Source organism: Vespa crabro, chromosome 24 (genome assembly GCF_910589235.1).
Source record: "Vespa crabro chromosome 24, iyVesCrab1.2, whole genome shotgun sequence".
NCBI lineage: Eukaryota > Metazoa > Arthropoda > Insecta > Hymenoptera > Vespidae > Vespa > Vespa crabro.
In genome coordinates, this window is record NC_060978.1 from 3094468 (window position 1) to 3112376 (window position 17909).

A 17909-nucleotide genomic window follows, 5' to 3' on the forward strand; every position below is an offset into this window, starting at 1 on the left:
ATCAATCCTCTCTATAAAAAAGTAAGAAAAAGACAAGTGTTCTATCGAATATACCGCTTGGTTGTCACATAAGGGTCGTTGCATTAGATGATTACTCAATGTTGCATTGACCACATACATTCTATGTTGGTGAGAAACAAAGGTCGAGCTTAGAAGAAGAAAAGAAAACTTCGAGTTCGTTCTCTTCTTTTTTTTTTTTTTTTTTTTTTTTTTGTATCTTTCTCGCTTTTCCTACGGACCGTGCAAGTTTTATATATACAGAGAAAACTGGACGAACGTTCGCGTACTTCGTCTTCCCTTCTAGAACATCCTTGACGTTTCCTATACTTTTTGACTTTTTCTTTTACTCCCTCTCTCCTTCTCTCTTTGTTTCTTTCTTTCTGCCTTTATCCCATCGCCAAAGCTTTTGCCGGCAACCGCGCCTCGTAGTTGAAAAGTTAAACACAGATTCGAAATTGGCATTTCTTGCTCGCTCGATCAGAGTTAACGTAGCGCAAAACTTTTACAATTCTACTTGCGCCCCTCGGCGATCGACTTCCTGCCAATTCGTGCATCGAATATCCTCTCCTATTGTTTTCCATGGCGATAGGTGAAATCGATCTTATAATACGATCCTGATATAAAATCCTATGATTATTTCTTCTTGTCCTTTTTCCTTTGTTTTTTCTTTTTTTTCTTTTTTTTTTTTTTTTTTTTTTTAAGAATGCAAATAATCCCAACCGTTCGTTTCGAACGATCGATTTTCAAAGACTGCATTTTCATACTGGATACGATATCGTTTGCGTTTCATCGAAAAATTAGAAAAGAAAGGAAAAATTATCAAGAAAATCGTTTTATAGTTACTTCGTGAAAAAAAAGAAAGAGAAGCCAACGATTATCCTTCCAAGCGATATAACCGGAAAAGCTGCGAACGGTAACGAGAATAAATTTATGCGATTGCGTTATAAACGAAGTCGGAGAAAGTCGAACTTGTACGCGGAGAAGTTCATGGTGGACCGTACGCTCTTGGCCGATATGAACCGGTAGCTCGACATTTACATACAAATAAGCCGACCCCTTGATATTCTAAACGAGTCTCCATCCAGTGACTCTAGTTAGCGTTAAACTGCTAACTTCGTTGGCCGATGGGAACGCTCGATGCACTTTTCATTTCATTTTTCTTCGTGCTACTTTCTTTATTTTTCCTCGTCTCGAACTTTGTCCGTGAGAAAAAAAGCAAGATTTATAAGAGAGAAAAGATTTAACAAATGCTATATAATCGTCACATCGTTTTTATCAGGTCTATATCGTCGGAATAATAAATTCGTTATTGTCTTCGAACTGAATCATATATTTGTCATTTTTAGGCTATTACGTTCTTTTATTATCTTCTTTTCTTTCTCTTCTTGTTTCTTTATATATATATATATATATATATATATATATATATATATATATATATATATGTGTGTGTGTGTAATATAAAAGTTCAATTTATCCTGGATTTTCACTCAAGTCATTTTTCTAATTACTGGCATAGTCTTATTTGAACCGTGAAAGATCTAATCAACGTTGCCTTAACTCGTCCGTTCGCTTTTTCTTGGAAAGAGAAAAAGAGGGACACGTAGAACGAAAAAGTAACAAAAAAAAAAAAAAGACCATGAGTAAAATAGAAGACAGAAAGGAAAAGTGCTTGGTCCTTTCAATTTTATGCAATTTCCTGCTGACTTAGACCTTCTACCCGATTTAATAGAAGATCCGCCGATCAAACAGGCAACAGAGCCGTCTGCTTTCTTCCTCGATTATATCTACTTCCTCTTTCGTGGACGAAGTCCCCCTCGCTTTTGTACTTTGCAGGATATCAAGGCCGAACGAGGGAGAAAGCAGGCTAAGTGAGAAGAAAAAAGGGGTTAAGATAAGCTCGTCATCGTCGTCGTCATCGTCTTTCTTTCTTTTTTCTTCGGCTCTGCACCTGACCTTGTCTCTAAACGCTTCGTCGACACGATCGAACGAGTTAGTAAGTCTAAAACGAACAAGAAATTGATATCAATTGAAGAAGAACAAAATGTACAGCTGATTTAAATCATAATTCACATGACGCGAGTATTTTTTTCAAATCTTGTGTAGATATATAATTTCCTGGAGAAAAATTTTTTTTCTTTCTCACTTTCCATAAATGGATATTTTCTTTCTCGTAGGGATTTCTCGATCTTTCTTTCCCTTCTACACTTTTATTCATATTTTTAAAAATTAAAGAGGGAGAGAGAGAGAGAGAGAGTGAAGATTCAAGTCGTAAGCAACTTTCGTTTAAAAGATAAATTTTAATGACTTGCACTCTTCGTGGAACTCATCTATGTAGCGGTCTTAAAAAGAAATAAAAAAAAAAAAAAAAAAAAAAAAGAGAGAAAAAAGAACATGAAAAAGTCTTTTAAAAGAAAAAAGCGTAATTGAAGTCGAGTATAATCGATACAGGGCATGTTTCGTTACGCTCGAAAAGAACTCGAATGGTTCGCTGGAAACGTGTCAATCCAAAGAAGAAAAGCCGACGAGTTAAAGAGGCTAGCACGTCAGAGAGGAGCTTTTTCGAAAAGGACGGCCACCTGCTCGAGCATCTCAGTGGATAGGAGGGTCGGGTAAAACGCGGAGTAAATCGGGGGTTGGAAGGTCCAAGCGAAGCGAAGAGTCGAGGGTCGCTCGTAAATCGAGGAGAGCCTCTTGCCGGAACGGTACGGCCCTCTTACACAGATATTATGGATCGCGTGGATGAGAGAGCAGCCATCTTCGCGGGAAGTTTCGCGCATAAAAATATTTCGAGTTTACGAGGAAACTTTTCCAGGAATTTTGCTCGTTGCCACGGTAATTGTCGAAGACGTATCGCCGTCCGCTCGCAACTTTTACCTACCTTTTGTCGTATCCCAGCCTGGCGCTTTTTTTATTTATTTCTTTTGCTCCGTTTTTTCCTTCTTATTTTCACGAGATTAATATTTCGCGACCTATGTACTTTTTATTATTACTATTAGCACTAGACACTATTACGTTGCGCATACATTACGTCCGGGCTTTAATTTAATCCGTAAGGATATTTAATTCGCAAAGAGCTCGCTCGCAAATCCAAGCGTAATCTATATCGTTGGTCGTGTATTAAGGGGTACATTGGTAGTAGTGGTCGTAGTAACGTCGATTATTATCATTATAATGTATATAAGACGAGCGCATATATGCATCGCTTTACTCGTAGGCATGTCTATGTACATGCTAGCGTATGCGCGCGTGAGTATAACGGCACGCGTGGTAGTCCCGATCCACCCCATAGGAGGAAATTGCTCCAACGCTCAGGGCACTTCCGCGAAAGCGTGTACCTTACCTTTGGGTTTCACTGGTGTGTATATATACGTTCGCGTGGACACAAGTATATGCTTTTTCGCCGTACAACTACTATATCGTAGAGACTAGAGCGTACCTCAACCGGTGGTATGGTAAACTAAGGTAATTTCACGATAATTCGAATAGGGTCTAAACTTTCTACCGTCGGCGAAGTTTCACCGGGATAGAACGCGCCGAGCTGCAGATTTTAAATCTGGACGCGCCGTTTACTCTTTGAAAAGCCCGCTTTTACCCTTTCTCCTCCGTACCTTCCTCTTTATTCTCTCTCTCTCTCTCTCTCTATGTCATTGTTTACGTGTTATTAATGCGTATTACCAATAAAAAAATAAAACGTATATACGAAGCTAAACAAAATCGTAAATTTCTCGTACCGACGAACTTTGCAAATTTCTTTTTACATCGAAGATTTTAATCTTCCCGGTTGATTTCTCAACGTTTCCACTCTTCAAGTCGAGTTCAAAAGGTATGCAACCACTTAGATAACGAGCGAAAGAAATTCGACCGACAAAGAGCTCTCTTGAAAACGTTTTCGACTTTTTCCTTTGAATTTGTCGCGACTTTTCCGCAGTTATCGTACCAACAAATAAGAAGCGGGTTTACGCGAAATCCAGTCCGATGTTTCAGCTACCTTCGTAGCTATCTTCCTTCTTTTATCCTTTTCCGACGTCGAACACGCTACTGCACGCTTACTTTCTACCATTAATCCTATGACCCGAGTCAACGTCGGAATCTGACGGGGATGAGAATTCTTGTAACAGCATAGGAGAAAGAGAGCAATCTACCTTTCCCGATGCGGTCGGATTAACGAAAGGAGAACGATTTTGCAATTCCATTTCTCACGATCTTTTCACGAATGAAATTTACAATCGTCACATTTTTTTTCTCTCTTTCTCTCTTTCTCTTTTCCCTCTTTCCTAAATAATGAACTTTAAATATACTATCATAATAAAATATTCTATTGTTTATAAATCACTCCTCTCGCTTTATTTTGCCTCGTTCTCGTGCATCCAATTTTGTTCTCCGCAGGTAGATATACACCGTATATTCTCTGTTAATAAACGCGAAGAATTTAATGAATCCCTCGGCGGAAGCAACAAAAATTTGTTTCGCGAGAGGGTTGAAACGAACGTGGCAAAGAATTTTACGATGGTGAACGTTAACACAACTCGGCTTTTCTCTTTCGCGAAGGGGTGTCTTCTCCCCTGCTGCTACCACGAGTCAGTTGAACGTAAATTCCAAATGCAAAAAATTTCGGTCGTCGGTGATGGAGTTGACGTACCACGGTTATCAATTCAAAGGTCTAAGTCCATAACGTAAAGAACGAGTGACCTCTCTCTCGCTCATACTCTCAGCTTCCGTGATCTACGTTTTAAGAGGATTAAGCGAGAAGATTATTGGAGTAGGCACTTTTTGTTATGCAACCACTGTATATTTTCATCTTTCTTCTCGAGGTCGGTACTTTCGCACGTTAATCGCGTCAAAAAGTGAATTTCACGTGCGAACCTCGAATATCGACTCTTTACTTTCCACTCGTACAATTCCTTCCACGGATTAAAAGAAAAAATCGAAAATCTACCTACTCGTATCATCGTACTCGATTATTTCCTTTCTTTGTTTGTCTTTTTTTCTTTCCTTTTCATTTTACTTTTCGTACGCTCTTGCGGATTAACTCTCGATCGATGCGAATATCGCGCATTTTTATTTTATCGACACAATAGTACCGCGAAAGAGAAAGAAGAAAATAGAAATAGAGAGAAATAGAGAGAAAAGAGAGAGAGAGAGAGAGAGAGAGAGAGAAATAGTATCCGTTTGACGAGAGACGATTCGAGAACGTATCGGTGGCATCGTACTTGCGCATTATTTGTTGGATGGCGACGTGCATGTAGCTTCCATGCGTGCTAACGCGCTATCGAATTTCGATTAATCGATTGGGCGGCCATTAAACGATACCGCGGCAACGAGCCATTAATAAAAGAGCTTAATATTACGAGGATCGTCAAGGATAAAGATCCTGCTGGGCATGATTTCCACCTAGTCACTTGCAATCCCACTCTCCTTTCTTTTAATTTTTTTCCCACCTTTTTTCGTTTCTTCTTTCTCATATGCTCTCTTCGCATAGGCGATGCTCTGATGAGCAAAGAAAAAAATATAAGACGACGAAGAAGAAGGAAAAGGGTCGGTCTGCATTCTTCTGATTTTTCTGTTCGTTCCTCGAGAGCTTCCTCGCGTTTCCTTCGCAAAATGCTTCACATGGCCCGAATCTTCTTCTTTCCTTCTTACTTTGTCTATCTTTTCTTTTTTACCTCTTTCCTTTTTTTCCACCACCGAAAGGTTCACGCCCACTGAGCCATCTCTGCCGCTTTGTGACCCGTTGTTTCAACTTCGAGCCATCTTCAACGTCCGCAATTTCTTAAAGGTAACGTCAGCTCGCAGGGACGATATGCATTTTTCCTTGTCCTTTGATCCGGCACGTTAAAAGCAAAAATCTTTCTACGTAAGAATAAAAAGCCGGCTGACTCATTTCGCGAAGCAATCGGGGTTCGTTATTTTTTCTTTCTTTTTTTTTCCCCTTTCTTTCTTTCTTCCTTTCTTTTCGTACAAATATTCGCACAAAATTCTCCTGTACAAGTTGATTATTCAAGGCGGAAATGAGTAAGTAATAAAAAATATATTAGAAAAAGGAGATGGAAGAAACAGAATGCCATCGTGATCATGAATGCTCTTGTTTACACAAAATTTTTTTCCCCAATTTAATTGTAAAAATGACTTAATTACATTCCCAGACTCTTTCATTACGCACCCCGGTAAACACGCGCCGGCTCCATTTCACTTTATAATTGAGTTTGAAACTATCGTGGCGGTAACATGTAATCGGTAACGCGTAACAAACACAAACTAAGACGTGCACGGAGACACGCGTTCCTGGCACTGATCGTGAGTCGATAATACTGCATAGACTGCATACCGTAAACGCATACTCGGTTTTAATCGCGTACGAGTGTGTACTCGAGACAACGAAAGAGTTAATTACGACATGTTACCTTTGCCAACGAGTCGTATCGCTTCGAGTTGTATCGCTTTATTTGAGTTGTATCGTTTCTAAATTCTATATAAAAATATAAGGAAAAGAGAGAAAGTATTCAATGATACCTATCGGTAATATAATTAGAACTAAAGCATCGTTGTCATTGTCGGCGTAGCCATTGACCGTGATAGTCGGACGAGGCAGGAAGGATATTCCGGATGCCCGTAATCCCAGAAGGCTACGTTATGTTAGCCTCAAAGCCCTTCTGGCACGTGCGTTGACACGTTAGCGGGATGCTTGGTAGCTGCGAATTCTCGAACATCCTCGGAAATGATCTTCCTACGATCGTCTCGATATCTTCGACGAGATTTACAAAAGAAAAATAATATAATATTTACGTTACCAGACCCTTATTCTAGGTCTTAGATGAATAAATTATAAATTACATTGTCGTAAAATCAATTATCTATAATATAGCTTCTTTTTTTTTTCGAACAATATGCAGGTAATATCGAAAGTATTAATGGTCTATAGTGAATGTATTCCCTCCAACTTGCGGATATAGAAGATATACGAAAAAGGAAACTCGAGAAACTGAAGAGGATACTCTCGTTATGTGCCATTAATGCCCTCGATTCTATATACACACACATACATTACATATATACATACGTATGTAACATAAGCATTGCTGATACGTTTTACCGTTTCCCATATTACTCGACCATTTTGCGAGACTTGTAGAGCTTAACCGCACAACTTCCAAATTGCAGCTGGTGCAACGAGAATCTCTGCATCTTATTAGGTTATCTAACGGTAACAATCGTTAAATACTCGCTAGTCGAATACTAGCTGCTCTCCTTGTACGCCAGTGAGTTGGACCGTAACTTCGGGCGATGTCCAGGCTCGTTATAACAAACGAAGAGCCGAGCAAAAGCAAATTAGTCGGGTCTATCTCGGGTATCTGATTATCGTCGAGAACCTTTCTTCCCGTAGACAATACGCAACATACGTACACATATGTATGTGTGTATATATACATATACATATATATATATATATATATATATACACGTTACGCTTATACTTCAAGATAATACACGCTTTTCTATACAAAGTTATTGTCAATGATCCTTTAATTAAACTAAATCGCATTCGACGAGTATCATATAACGTATTGAGAGTACGCTCGCGTTCGTTATTAATTAAAAATACATACAAATAATATAGCAGTAGCTCTATAATTTCGAAGCTTTTTGTTATAATTGGCATTGACATACGTATACACATTAGTCATGGTAATAATTTCAAATTCAAGAAATGACGATCGATTCTATGGATCGTAGATATAAAGAGAACGTAAATACATACAACGCGAATCGTATCTTTGTTTCGAAAAGCCAATGATACTCCATCGAGATCTGTCACTTCGAGATTCGCCTTGTTCACCGTATTTCGAATTCTCACTCTCTCTCTCTGTGTCCCTCTTTCTCAGGAGGGAATTCGCCACGGTCTGTCTACCGAAACCCAATTGAAAACTTTGCATCGACCTATCTCTGTAAATCTTGTATTTGGACTATTTTCAAAATGCAATGCATTTGGTATCTACGACTTTAACGTGTTCGGTATTAAAAAGTAAAAAAAAAACAAAAATCTTATAGTCATTTTCTTATTTGTTCGGTCCTGTTTTTCCTATATTTTATGTTACTCTTTCTATGATCGATTTAATTACTTGTAAAAAGTATTGAAAAATTTTATTTGATATCGACGAAGGACCATAAACTCAAAGCTCACATTAGAAACCGATATAATTTGCAGAGGGTGCGAAGAGCGAAGGGACAGATTTTGGCAGTGTATGCGTATGGTTTTTCATTAGCCACAGGAAATTAACCGAGGTCCGCCGTAGTCTGTCTCCTTTCATTCCCTGGAGTACTCTTGAAAGCGTTATTCCATGACGGTCGGGGCTTGAATAGTTGGGTGTTGATTCGTACGAAGTACTGCCATTGAATCTCGAAAATCGACCTACACATTTGCATCGCTCCATGATGTAAACGAAACAAGCCTATCATTCTTTTTTTTCTTTCTTCCTTCCTTTTTTTTTATTCAATTTAAAATGCTCTTCTTCTTTTATAACTTATACGATTTATTAACGACGTCGATGGTCTGATAGTAATTATGGTAATAAAAATGCAAAGTCAAATGTCGATATATATTTTGGTTCGAATTAAAATACGAACTCGACATCGGAGCTACTCGAGCGAGGTTATTCACCCGATAGCAATTATTTTACGAATAATTGCTCCCAACTCGTTGCGAAGACGATATTACTTATGTAGAGCGTATCGAGATCGGAAAAATTCAAATATACGAAGGCCGATATACGCTGAGAGCCAAAAGTGGAGGAAGTACGCGCGACGTGCATTACACTTTTAAATCTTAATTATCAAGTCAGATTACGAGGAATTAATTTCGCATCGGTGCAACCGCCGCCTAATGACGTCCAAGTTGAAAATCGATTTAAACGTTAATTCCGACGCAGGCTTTGCCTTTCCACCGGTCTTTCGATCTTACTACAATAAAGTCGTGAAATGTATTTTCTTTTTATACGAAATCGAAAATATTCGAAAGTCTGTTCTTCGTTATTACGTTACGTGCACTTGTTATGAAAAGTTTTTAATCAGAAAGCGAAATCTCCTTCGCTCTTTCTTCCCATTATTTCAACTATTTCTCTTTCTCCTTTTCTCTATCTCGCTCTCTCTCTCTCTTTCTCTCTCTATAACGCTAGCTCTGGCAGCTTCACATTTCAGTCACCCTCTTTTGCATCACTGCCACACGACCGCCCCCTTCATTTGCGAGGCGACAAGAGAGCTCCGTATTGCCCTGAAGCGCGAACGCAAAGAGAGAAAGAGAGAAAAAGGGAGGAAAAGTGGAGACGTGGTGGGTGGTGATGCGGACGAGGTAGAGGGCGACTTTGACTCGAAAGTGGGGAGGGGATGCTTGCGGAATGGTGGATACATGGGAAGGGACTGCGACGCAAGGGAGGAGAATTTGCATAATTGTTTTCAGTTTACCAGGGCGCCTTGCGCTAATGAAGAAAAATACGTCCTCGGCGTGCCGGCCGTGCAGAGCGATACGGTAACCACCGATATTCCTCCTCCGCTTTTTCTCCTCTTTCTCCTCCTCACCTCATTGCCACTCCTCACTTCATCCCACCGGTTCCAAGCCCTCTCTTGTTTTTCTCCCTTCCTCCCTCCCTCCCTCTCTCTCTCTCTCTCTCTCTCTTTCTCTCTCGCTCTCGTTTGCTTGCTTTTACTCGCCAGTCTGTTCTTCCGACCCGTCGGCTTTTTAATGATTTATTAACGATAGTGCGAGACATAATTATTTATAATTAATTTTGTAATGAACGCCATCGAACGCGAACCTTTCGAAACACTGCAATTACATACACGCGCGCGCATTTCAATCTATACGCGTTCTAACTTACTCTACCACAACGATATATCCCTCTAGTAATTTATAACTTATAACGAGCGATTATCGAGAGATAAAACGTCCTTAACGAATATTACAATTATTACGAACGCCTTTGAGCCTTGGCAAGGATGAACGATGGTGGAAGAAAACGTTTTTTATAAAACTCCCTCTCTCTCTCTCTCTCTTTCTCTCTCTAATAACATAAGTAATAAGTACTTTCAATAAGTGTTCTATCGAGCGCTTTGAGTCACATTGTTTTGCGTTTGATTTTTACTGCAGATTACTGTGCGTGGAATGACGAGCGAGCGAGCTGGAAATCGTATTTACTGTGAAGGAAATGAAATTCCACGTTATCACAGTAGTCGCGACTGGTGTGACCGTAGGCCGATGCTGGCAAGAGAGATAGAGATTGATAGAGATGAGAGAGAGAGAGAGAGAAGCGAAAGGGCACGCTGGGCGATCGTGTGCGAAGGGCGATAGGTAATTTCGAACGGATACCACGAAGGACTAATCTTCGAGCAAATCACGGATAGCGTATTGGAGCCGCGGGCGCGTAGTAGGACGTGCAAAATCGAAAATGTCTATCGATTTTGCGTCCTCCTACGTCGGTACGATACGACGCATGAGAAGGTGGATGAGTAAGAGAAGGAGGACGAGGAAGAGAAGGAAGAGAACAAGGAGGAAGAGAACAAGGATAGAAGGGTGACCATCCACGTTTTAAACTCTCCACTAGATACGCCGGTCACGTGTAGTGTCCGCTGATACGAAAGCCGCATACAAAACTTTTTCACCCCTTTTCTCTTCTCGGCTCTTAGCCCACTATATATCTCTTCCTCGCCCTCTCGAGTAGAGCTCGCGTACTGAGAGTGTATACGTCACCATCACCAACGTGATGTTCCTATATCCCAATCCCTACATCCGTGAACGCATACTGCCACCCAGTCAGCTCGACGAGAAACAAGAAGGTCCCTGAGCAACGAGAGGTAGAGACACGTACACAGTATCCTCTTGCAAACAACATTTTAAAGAGAAGAAACGTTCGACTCCTTTGTTATACCCTTTTCTTATTTCTCTTTTACCATTCTCTCTTTCATCTTTTTCATTTTCTTTCTTTCTTTTTCTCCCATACGCGTTCTTGATCCCTTTCTCTCAATTTCATACCGACATACGTTCTACGACCCCTTCAACCTCTCACATCTCTTAACTCCGAGAATGATTTATTCGATTTTAAGAGCTATCCTTCATAGATCCTTCCTGTTTTTTTTTCTTTTTTTTTTTCTTTTTTTTTTTTTTTTTTTTTTTTATTGAAAACCTTCACTCATCTAATTTCTCGAGAATTTCATAGGAAATCTTTTGTTTCTTTCTTTCTCCTTTCTATTTATTAATGTAATTAATCGCTTATTATTATGTCATTATGATCGAATAAAACAAACAAACAAAAAAGAAAGAAAGAAATCGGCGATAATCGATCATCGAAAAAAATAATTCGCGATCAGCGAAAAACGTTCGTTACAAAAAGGACGGATAAGAGGAGAACATCGATAAAAGAAGAAAAAATGCTTAGAAAACAGCAGATTCAGCAACTGCGATGGTTTCTGCGAAATTACTGAAAATTCTCGTCGACTTTCACCATTCTGACCCTATCTATCTCTATCGAATCATCCTGTCCGTCTCTGTCTCTTTCTCTCTCTGTCTCTTTCTCACTCACACCGATTTACTCCTTTCTTTATCTCTTTAGATCTGTCAGTCCGTTAGTTCATCCCTGTTCTCTCTTTCAGCGCTTTTTCCCATCTTCGTCTCTTTTAGATATTCGTTTCTCGTTGCCGAAGCGACCGAAGCGAGCTGAATTAACGCGACTAAATAAGACCCTGCAAATGATCCATCTTAAAGATCTTACTAATTGTCAGAATGGATGGGGATTGGCGTTATATTGATTGCGACAAAGAAAGATAGAGAATTAAGAGATGGTAAAGAGATAAAAAGATCTAACGAAATTCTCGTAAAAGAGAATAAGAAAAATCAGAAGAATTAATAAATATTTAAGTTTCATTTCTAAAAATAAATCGTGCTGTTAGGATCTCCTTAAATTGAAAAAGAAAAAGAAAAAAAGAAAAAAAAGAAAAAAATGTTGAATTAAAAAAAAAAAAAGAAAAAAAGAAAAAAGTAGAAAGTACTTTCCGTTTGTCCGAACTCGGTCAATTTGAGCGTAGCTTAAAAATACTCTGCAAAAAATCATGGAACACTCAGTGAAACGATTCGATACTAGCGATCGAGAAAGAGAGAGAGAGAGAGAGATGCCACTAGCGCCTACGAGTTTCAGTCGGCGTGATCGAAGATTCGATAATCGTACTGAGATCGTCCACGACTGCGATACGCCTCGCGGCGTCCAATTACTGATCGGTAATTGGGGCAGAATTTCTGCTGAGCTCAAATTTGCGCTCTCTCGCTTTTGTCCGTCCTCCTCCTCGCACTCCCACGCTCATTCTCGCTCTCGCTTCAGCCGCTGCGGTCAGTAGCCATTGCTTCCTTGTTAATTAAAGCGATTATACCTGCTTTCATAGCACGAGATCGTACTCTCTTATCTAGTGGATATTTCTTTCTTTTTATTTCTTTTGCTCCTCTTTTTTTCTTTTACTTCGTTGTAAGTGCCTAACCTATCGTGTGTTTTCCACTTAGCGATTTCATCTGCCTTGAAACGAATGGACTATATATATCTCTCTCTCTCTTTTCTTTTTCTTTTTTTTTTTTTTTTTTTTTTATTATATCGAACTTCGGCCATTCGTAATTTTTCGAAACGTTAATAAATAGCTCTGCTTTATTTTCTTGACAGAGAGTAATACAGTAATTTTTGAAAATTATTTCTATGTGACTGCGATAAAGATTCCGCCATTATGAGCTAAACGAGCGATGGGAACGAGCGTTGTAATTATTTTCCAATTAATACATGAAAACGTGGGAAAGTTTGGAGAGCTTGAAAAATATGCAACGTCGTGCGAGTGCCTATGCGAGATAGCCGAAAATTACTCCCGAATCAGCCGTTTCGCGACCCTCGAATTTATACCCCTCGAAGCACGCGTAACGGAGCGTATACAGTACGCTTTGGGGTGATTTCAGCGCGTGGCATCCCATTCTCAGCATCTGGTTGGACGAACTTGCGAGATCTACCTTTCGCATTGTGATGTATCCGTCAATTCACGGAAAGTTCGTCTTCTGAAATACGAAAATTGACAGACGAGACAGATAACTAAAAAAAGAAAATTTTATTTTCTTATTATAATCGACGTAACGTAGCTATTTCGATGCTTCAAAGGTAACTGATTTGATTGCGATTATAATTTAACAACTACGACCGAACGGATGGGAAAAATCTAAAAGAAAAGAGAAATATTTCCTTTGATCCGAGGCAATAATGTATTAAAAGGGCCACAATAAAGTTCCTTCTCGTCTGTTTAGAGTGGATAATTAATGACAGTGAAAGGGAGAGAGAGAGAGAGAGACAGAGAGTCAGAGACAGAGAGAGAGAGAGGAGAAAGAGTGAAAGAGAAAGGGCGAGAGACTGAAACAGGGAATGAAGGGTAAGAGGAAGAGTACTCGTCGAATCAAAGGAACGAATCGGATCGGCATGCTCGCGGATCGTTCGTAGAGCACGAATTTAATTTCCTCCGTCTATCCGGCGCACCGAGTACAGCCGAGGGAATCGGTAAGGGAACTAATTATTTCGTTGGCATTGGCTGGGGATGGTGAAAGATGAAATGAATGAATCAATGGAAAAAAGCTTCCACTCTGGCTGCACGGCCATCCCTCCCATTTTCTCTCCTTCTCTTTCTCTTTCCATTTCGTGCAATAAGCGAAAGTTATTTTCCTGCAGTGCGGGTCCGTGCTTTCGAAGCCAACGGAGTGGGGAAGGGAGGAAAAGAAAGAGAGAGAGAGAGAGAGAGAAAGAGAGAAAGAGAGAGAGAGAGAGAGAGAGAGAGAGAGAGAGAGAAAGAGAAAGAGAGGTAGCTCGCGATAAGCGGTTATCGGAGTGTAATTCAATTACGGGATCTTCACAGTGCCTGGAGCACCATTGTCTCGTTTTGCCAACCACCCTCTACCCGTTCGCACCCATGCCATCACCGAGGTAGATGCTGATTCGTTATCACCCTTCGTCCGCCGAGACACAATGGTGTTAAACAGAAGATAACCAAACTGATATTATAGTTATCAACCCGCTCCCGAGTTCCCCGTCGACAACTTTGTTAAGTCATGTGATTCTCTCTCTCTTTCTCTCTCTCTCTCTCTCTCTCTCTCTCTCTCTCTCTCCCTCTCTCGCAATTTCTTTTTCTTTCGATTTTCTTTATCTTTATTTCGACTGTTTCTCGCTGAAAGTTTGGAAAAAGTCATAAAATCCATGTCGAATACATTCGGCTACGTGAAAGAAAGAAAATGCACGCTTATTCTTTCGAATGTTTTTGCATAGAACGTCAATTAACGAAATAGATGGTAAAAAAGTAAATAGCAAAAGAAAATTCGCGCAAAGGGAAACTTCGTTGAATATATACAACGAAGAATTTTAAAATGCGAAACAGGTTCGAGTGAGTGGTACATGTTAGATGAGAGACGTAAATATTTGTTTACGTGAGTTATCATCAGTGACGAAAATACAAGAGGGAAAAGTTTCGCTTTTTCATCGATATTATTTCTTTCTATCCTGTAGAGATTTATCTTGTACAATATATATGCATGCATCATAGGTTTACCGAATGAAATAATTTTTTTTTCCCTCCTCTTTCAACATCATTCTTCGTATTTCATCGTAATATTACATTGGTCATATAATAAACTCGTAGAATTATTTCTCTTTCATACTCATATTCGTGCTACTTTCCCCTCTACTTGTTAACGTTTTATAAGAATTAGAAAGAAGTTATCGTAGCGAAAAATCGTTTACATTTAACGACTGCTTTATCTTATTGAATTACGCATACGACGTTCAAGATAAAAAAATAATTCATTTATGTGCCGCCATATAGGTATACGTTTATTTCGTAATTAAAAATTATGCGAACCTCCTAATATCATTTTAAAATAAACATGAATTGTTATGAATTATTTCATAAGGTTCGATATCTAGATATACGTATATATTATTTCTCACTTATATTTCTCATTCCTTGCAATATTTTAATCCGTTGTCGAGAGAAATCCTCTATAGGTTTGCTTTCTCGATTGGTGTTTAATCAAAACGATAAAGGAATCGATAAGAATGCAGCTGCTTCGTTAGCGGGATTCAGAGAAAGAGAGAGAGAGAGAGAAAAAGGGAGGGGGAGGAAAGGAGATATCTAAGAGAAAGGAAAGAAATAAAGGCAAGCGGAAGGAAAATTCGAAGCTCGGTGGCGCGAAACTCTTTAATGACTCTGCCTTCTGACTTCTCTAGTTTTTTTTCCTCTCTTTTTTTCCTTTTTTTTCTTTTTTTTTTTTTCTTTCTTTCCTTTCTTTTTTCCGTGAGAGTACTGGCAAAGCGAGAGAAAGAAAAGGAAAAAAGTGATTGTAGACTAGCATAGAGAGTCCGGAAAAGATAATAGAAAGAAACACTTAACGCCAACCGATGTTGTATGCATAATCGTTGGTAGCTGTGTTTTAGAGAAAATTTATTTTTCGACTTACCATTCCACTCACGAAATGCCTTCGTATTTTCATAAAAATAATAAATTATACGAAGTATCGAGTTAACGAGAAATTGGTGACTTTCTAAGAAGATTGTCGATCAATATTACGTAACATTATATTTTACCAAAACAGATATTTTCTTTTGTATAATATAAAATACAGATAGTTCGAGTCGTCTAATTCTTCTAATGACTCGACGGTGACCTCTCTTCAACGTTTCATTGTACATAACAACATTTCATAAACATTTTTTCGTCCGAAAAACGAACGAGCAAGCCTCTTACTTGTTATCGTTATATTTAGAATAAAGAAAGTTCGTACGATTGAAAATTAAATGTTAGTAACAGTAAGAAGTGAAAAAAGAAAAAGATATGTTTCTCTTACCAGTCGAATTGCTCGATGTTATTTTTATTCTCGTCTACGTGCATTGACATACTGTTCAATAATTTATAATCAAGGATCAATTTATGTTGCTGCAACATCACACCTTCTAATGAATTATCAGTCGTACTTATATATTGTAAGCAACTGTATAGTTATCGTCGCTCACGCACTTTCAAGCTTTTTCCCTCGTGATCCTTTGTAAAAGCTCTCAACGATTTGCTGTAATAAATACATAAAATTTAGAATATTTTCGAAAACTTTCGACAAGTTTTCGTAGATAGCTATACCACTTTGTTATCAATGCTCGAATTAATTCTCCGTAAACCAGAAACGGCAAATTTCAAGGAACGTGTTCCGTGCCGGGGCAAGTTAAAAACTTCTCGGACGGTCCGTATAATAATATTAAATTCTAGCCGAGTTATCTTCGCGTTTTTGTACCTTATTCGTTGCAAGCACGCGTATTTAATGAATCAAATCACGGAATGCCGACAAAAAAGGAAGAGAAAAATGAAAAAGAGAGAGAGAGAGAGAGAGAGATGGAGTTAGAGATAGAAATAGAGGGAGAGTGAGAAAGAAAGAGAGTGGGGACTCTGTGTTAGTCGAATGCAGAGGAAGCGGTAACGTATTTCAACGAACCTCGTGGTTTTCTGGAATATTCCAACGAACGTTTATCCAAGTAAACACAGTTTCTCTCTCCCTCCCCCTTCTCTCTCTCTCTCTCTCTCTCACATTTTTTCTGTTAAAGTTCATACACAGCTTACCCAAAAAATGAAGTAGATGATACATCGACGAGCACAATTGGAGGAAGTGGAAGAGTACCGAACTCGGTAAAGAGAAAATTCGAAAAGCGAGTTTAACAAAAGAAAAATGCAACTACGAGAAGCCGCAAGCACGATAATTGACCGGAACGAAAGTTTATCTCGATGCGAATGGAGCACCGAGGTAACGAACAAAGGAGCGAATGAAAGCTTGACGAATCGTTCGAACGTGTGAGAAGAACTGAGGAAGCCTTGCTATCTCTGGAAAGTGGTAGGGGAAATTTTAAGACCTTTTGTCCTGATCCTAATAATTGTAAACAAAGTACGGTTTATACGTGTATGTATATATGTATGTATGTATATCTACATATTTACGACATCGTCCTTCGCTGTAATTTTCTTTTCTCGCTTAATCCATGTGACAATGCCTGTAAATATGTGTAAGAGACGAGATTGTTTTGTTTTCTTAGGCGTACGAAGATAAATTTCTCTTTTATTTCTTACACGGTATCCCGTGAAGAGAATATTATCCACTCGAAAAGATAGAAACTCGACGATAAATTTATAGATGGAATATTACTGCTGACTTTAGCCGATCGAACATTTACATACGTACACAAACACACACACACATATATATATATATATATATATATATATATATATATAGAGAGAGAGAGAGAGAGAGAGAGATATTGTATGTATCTTTGTATCTATATAGGAATATATACATATAGTACATTATAAATTAATCGAAGTTTCCCCGTGTAATGTATGCTCAGTTAAAAAACGTTTTAAATTGTTCCCCCGCCATTCGGGAGAACGGGAGAATTGCAATTTCGATTACGTAACTCGTCGGAATAATCTGAATGTGATAAAAATCAAATTTTTATGCGACTGGCATTTACGACTGCAGGATCATTTTGAAATTTCATTTTCCTTTCGCATATCGTAAATACATTGTGCATTATATCGTTGAGCGTGTTCGTAGGATAGATACAACATAGAATTTCGTTTGCAAATATTAACGAGCCTTTGCCTACTAATGGACGGACACTCATTGCACTCGACTGGGATGAGTTTTTGAACGTTGCTGTGCATCTACGCAAAAATATACAGTTAATCGTGAAAAGTTTAAATCGCTAAATTATCGATCTCTGTCGATATATATATATTTTTTTCATATCGTTCATTAATCAAATAGTTAAACGATCAGCAGGTATATATATCCACGATAATTCCACCAATGTCTATGA

The 17909-nt window shown here is 38.8% G+C and overlaps 1 protein-coding gene across 31 annotated transcripts in view; it reads right to left on the minus strand.

The window, feature by feature from the left end:
- The window catches only part of LOC124432323 (CUGBP Elav-like family member 1), a 264155-nt gene that overhangs the window by 133325 nt on the left and 112921 nt on the right, over positions 1–17909 (minus strand). Inside the window, exons 1-2 of one of the 31 annotated variants that reach the window (XM_046981210.1) lie at positions 16657–16898; positions 15896–16114 (exon numbers count right to left, since the gene is read on the minus strand). The exons of the other annotated variants lie outside the window; for them this stretch is intronic. Of the exons in view, the coding sequence (XP_046837166.1) occupies positions 15896–15993 (98 nt within the window). The 5' untranslated portion in view covers positions 15994–16114; positions 16657–16898. Of the gene's footprint in view, positions 1–15895; positions 16115–16656; positions 16899–17909 lie in introns of those variants that run through there. 31 annotated transcript variants of the gene reach the window in all.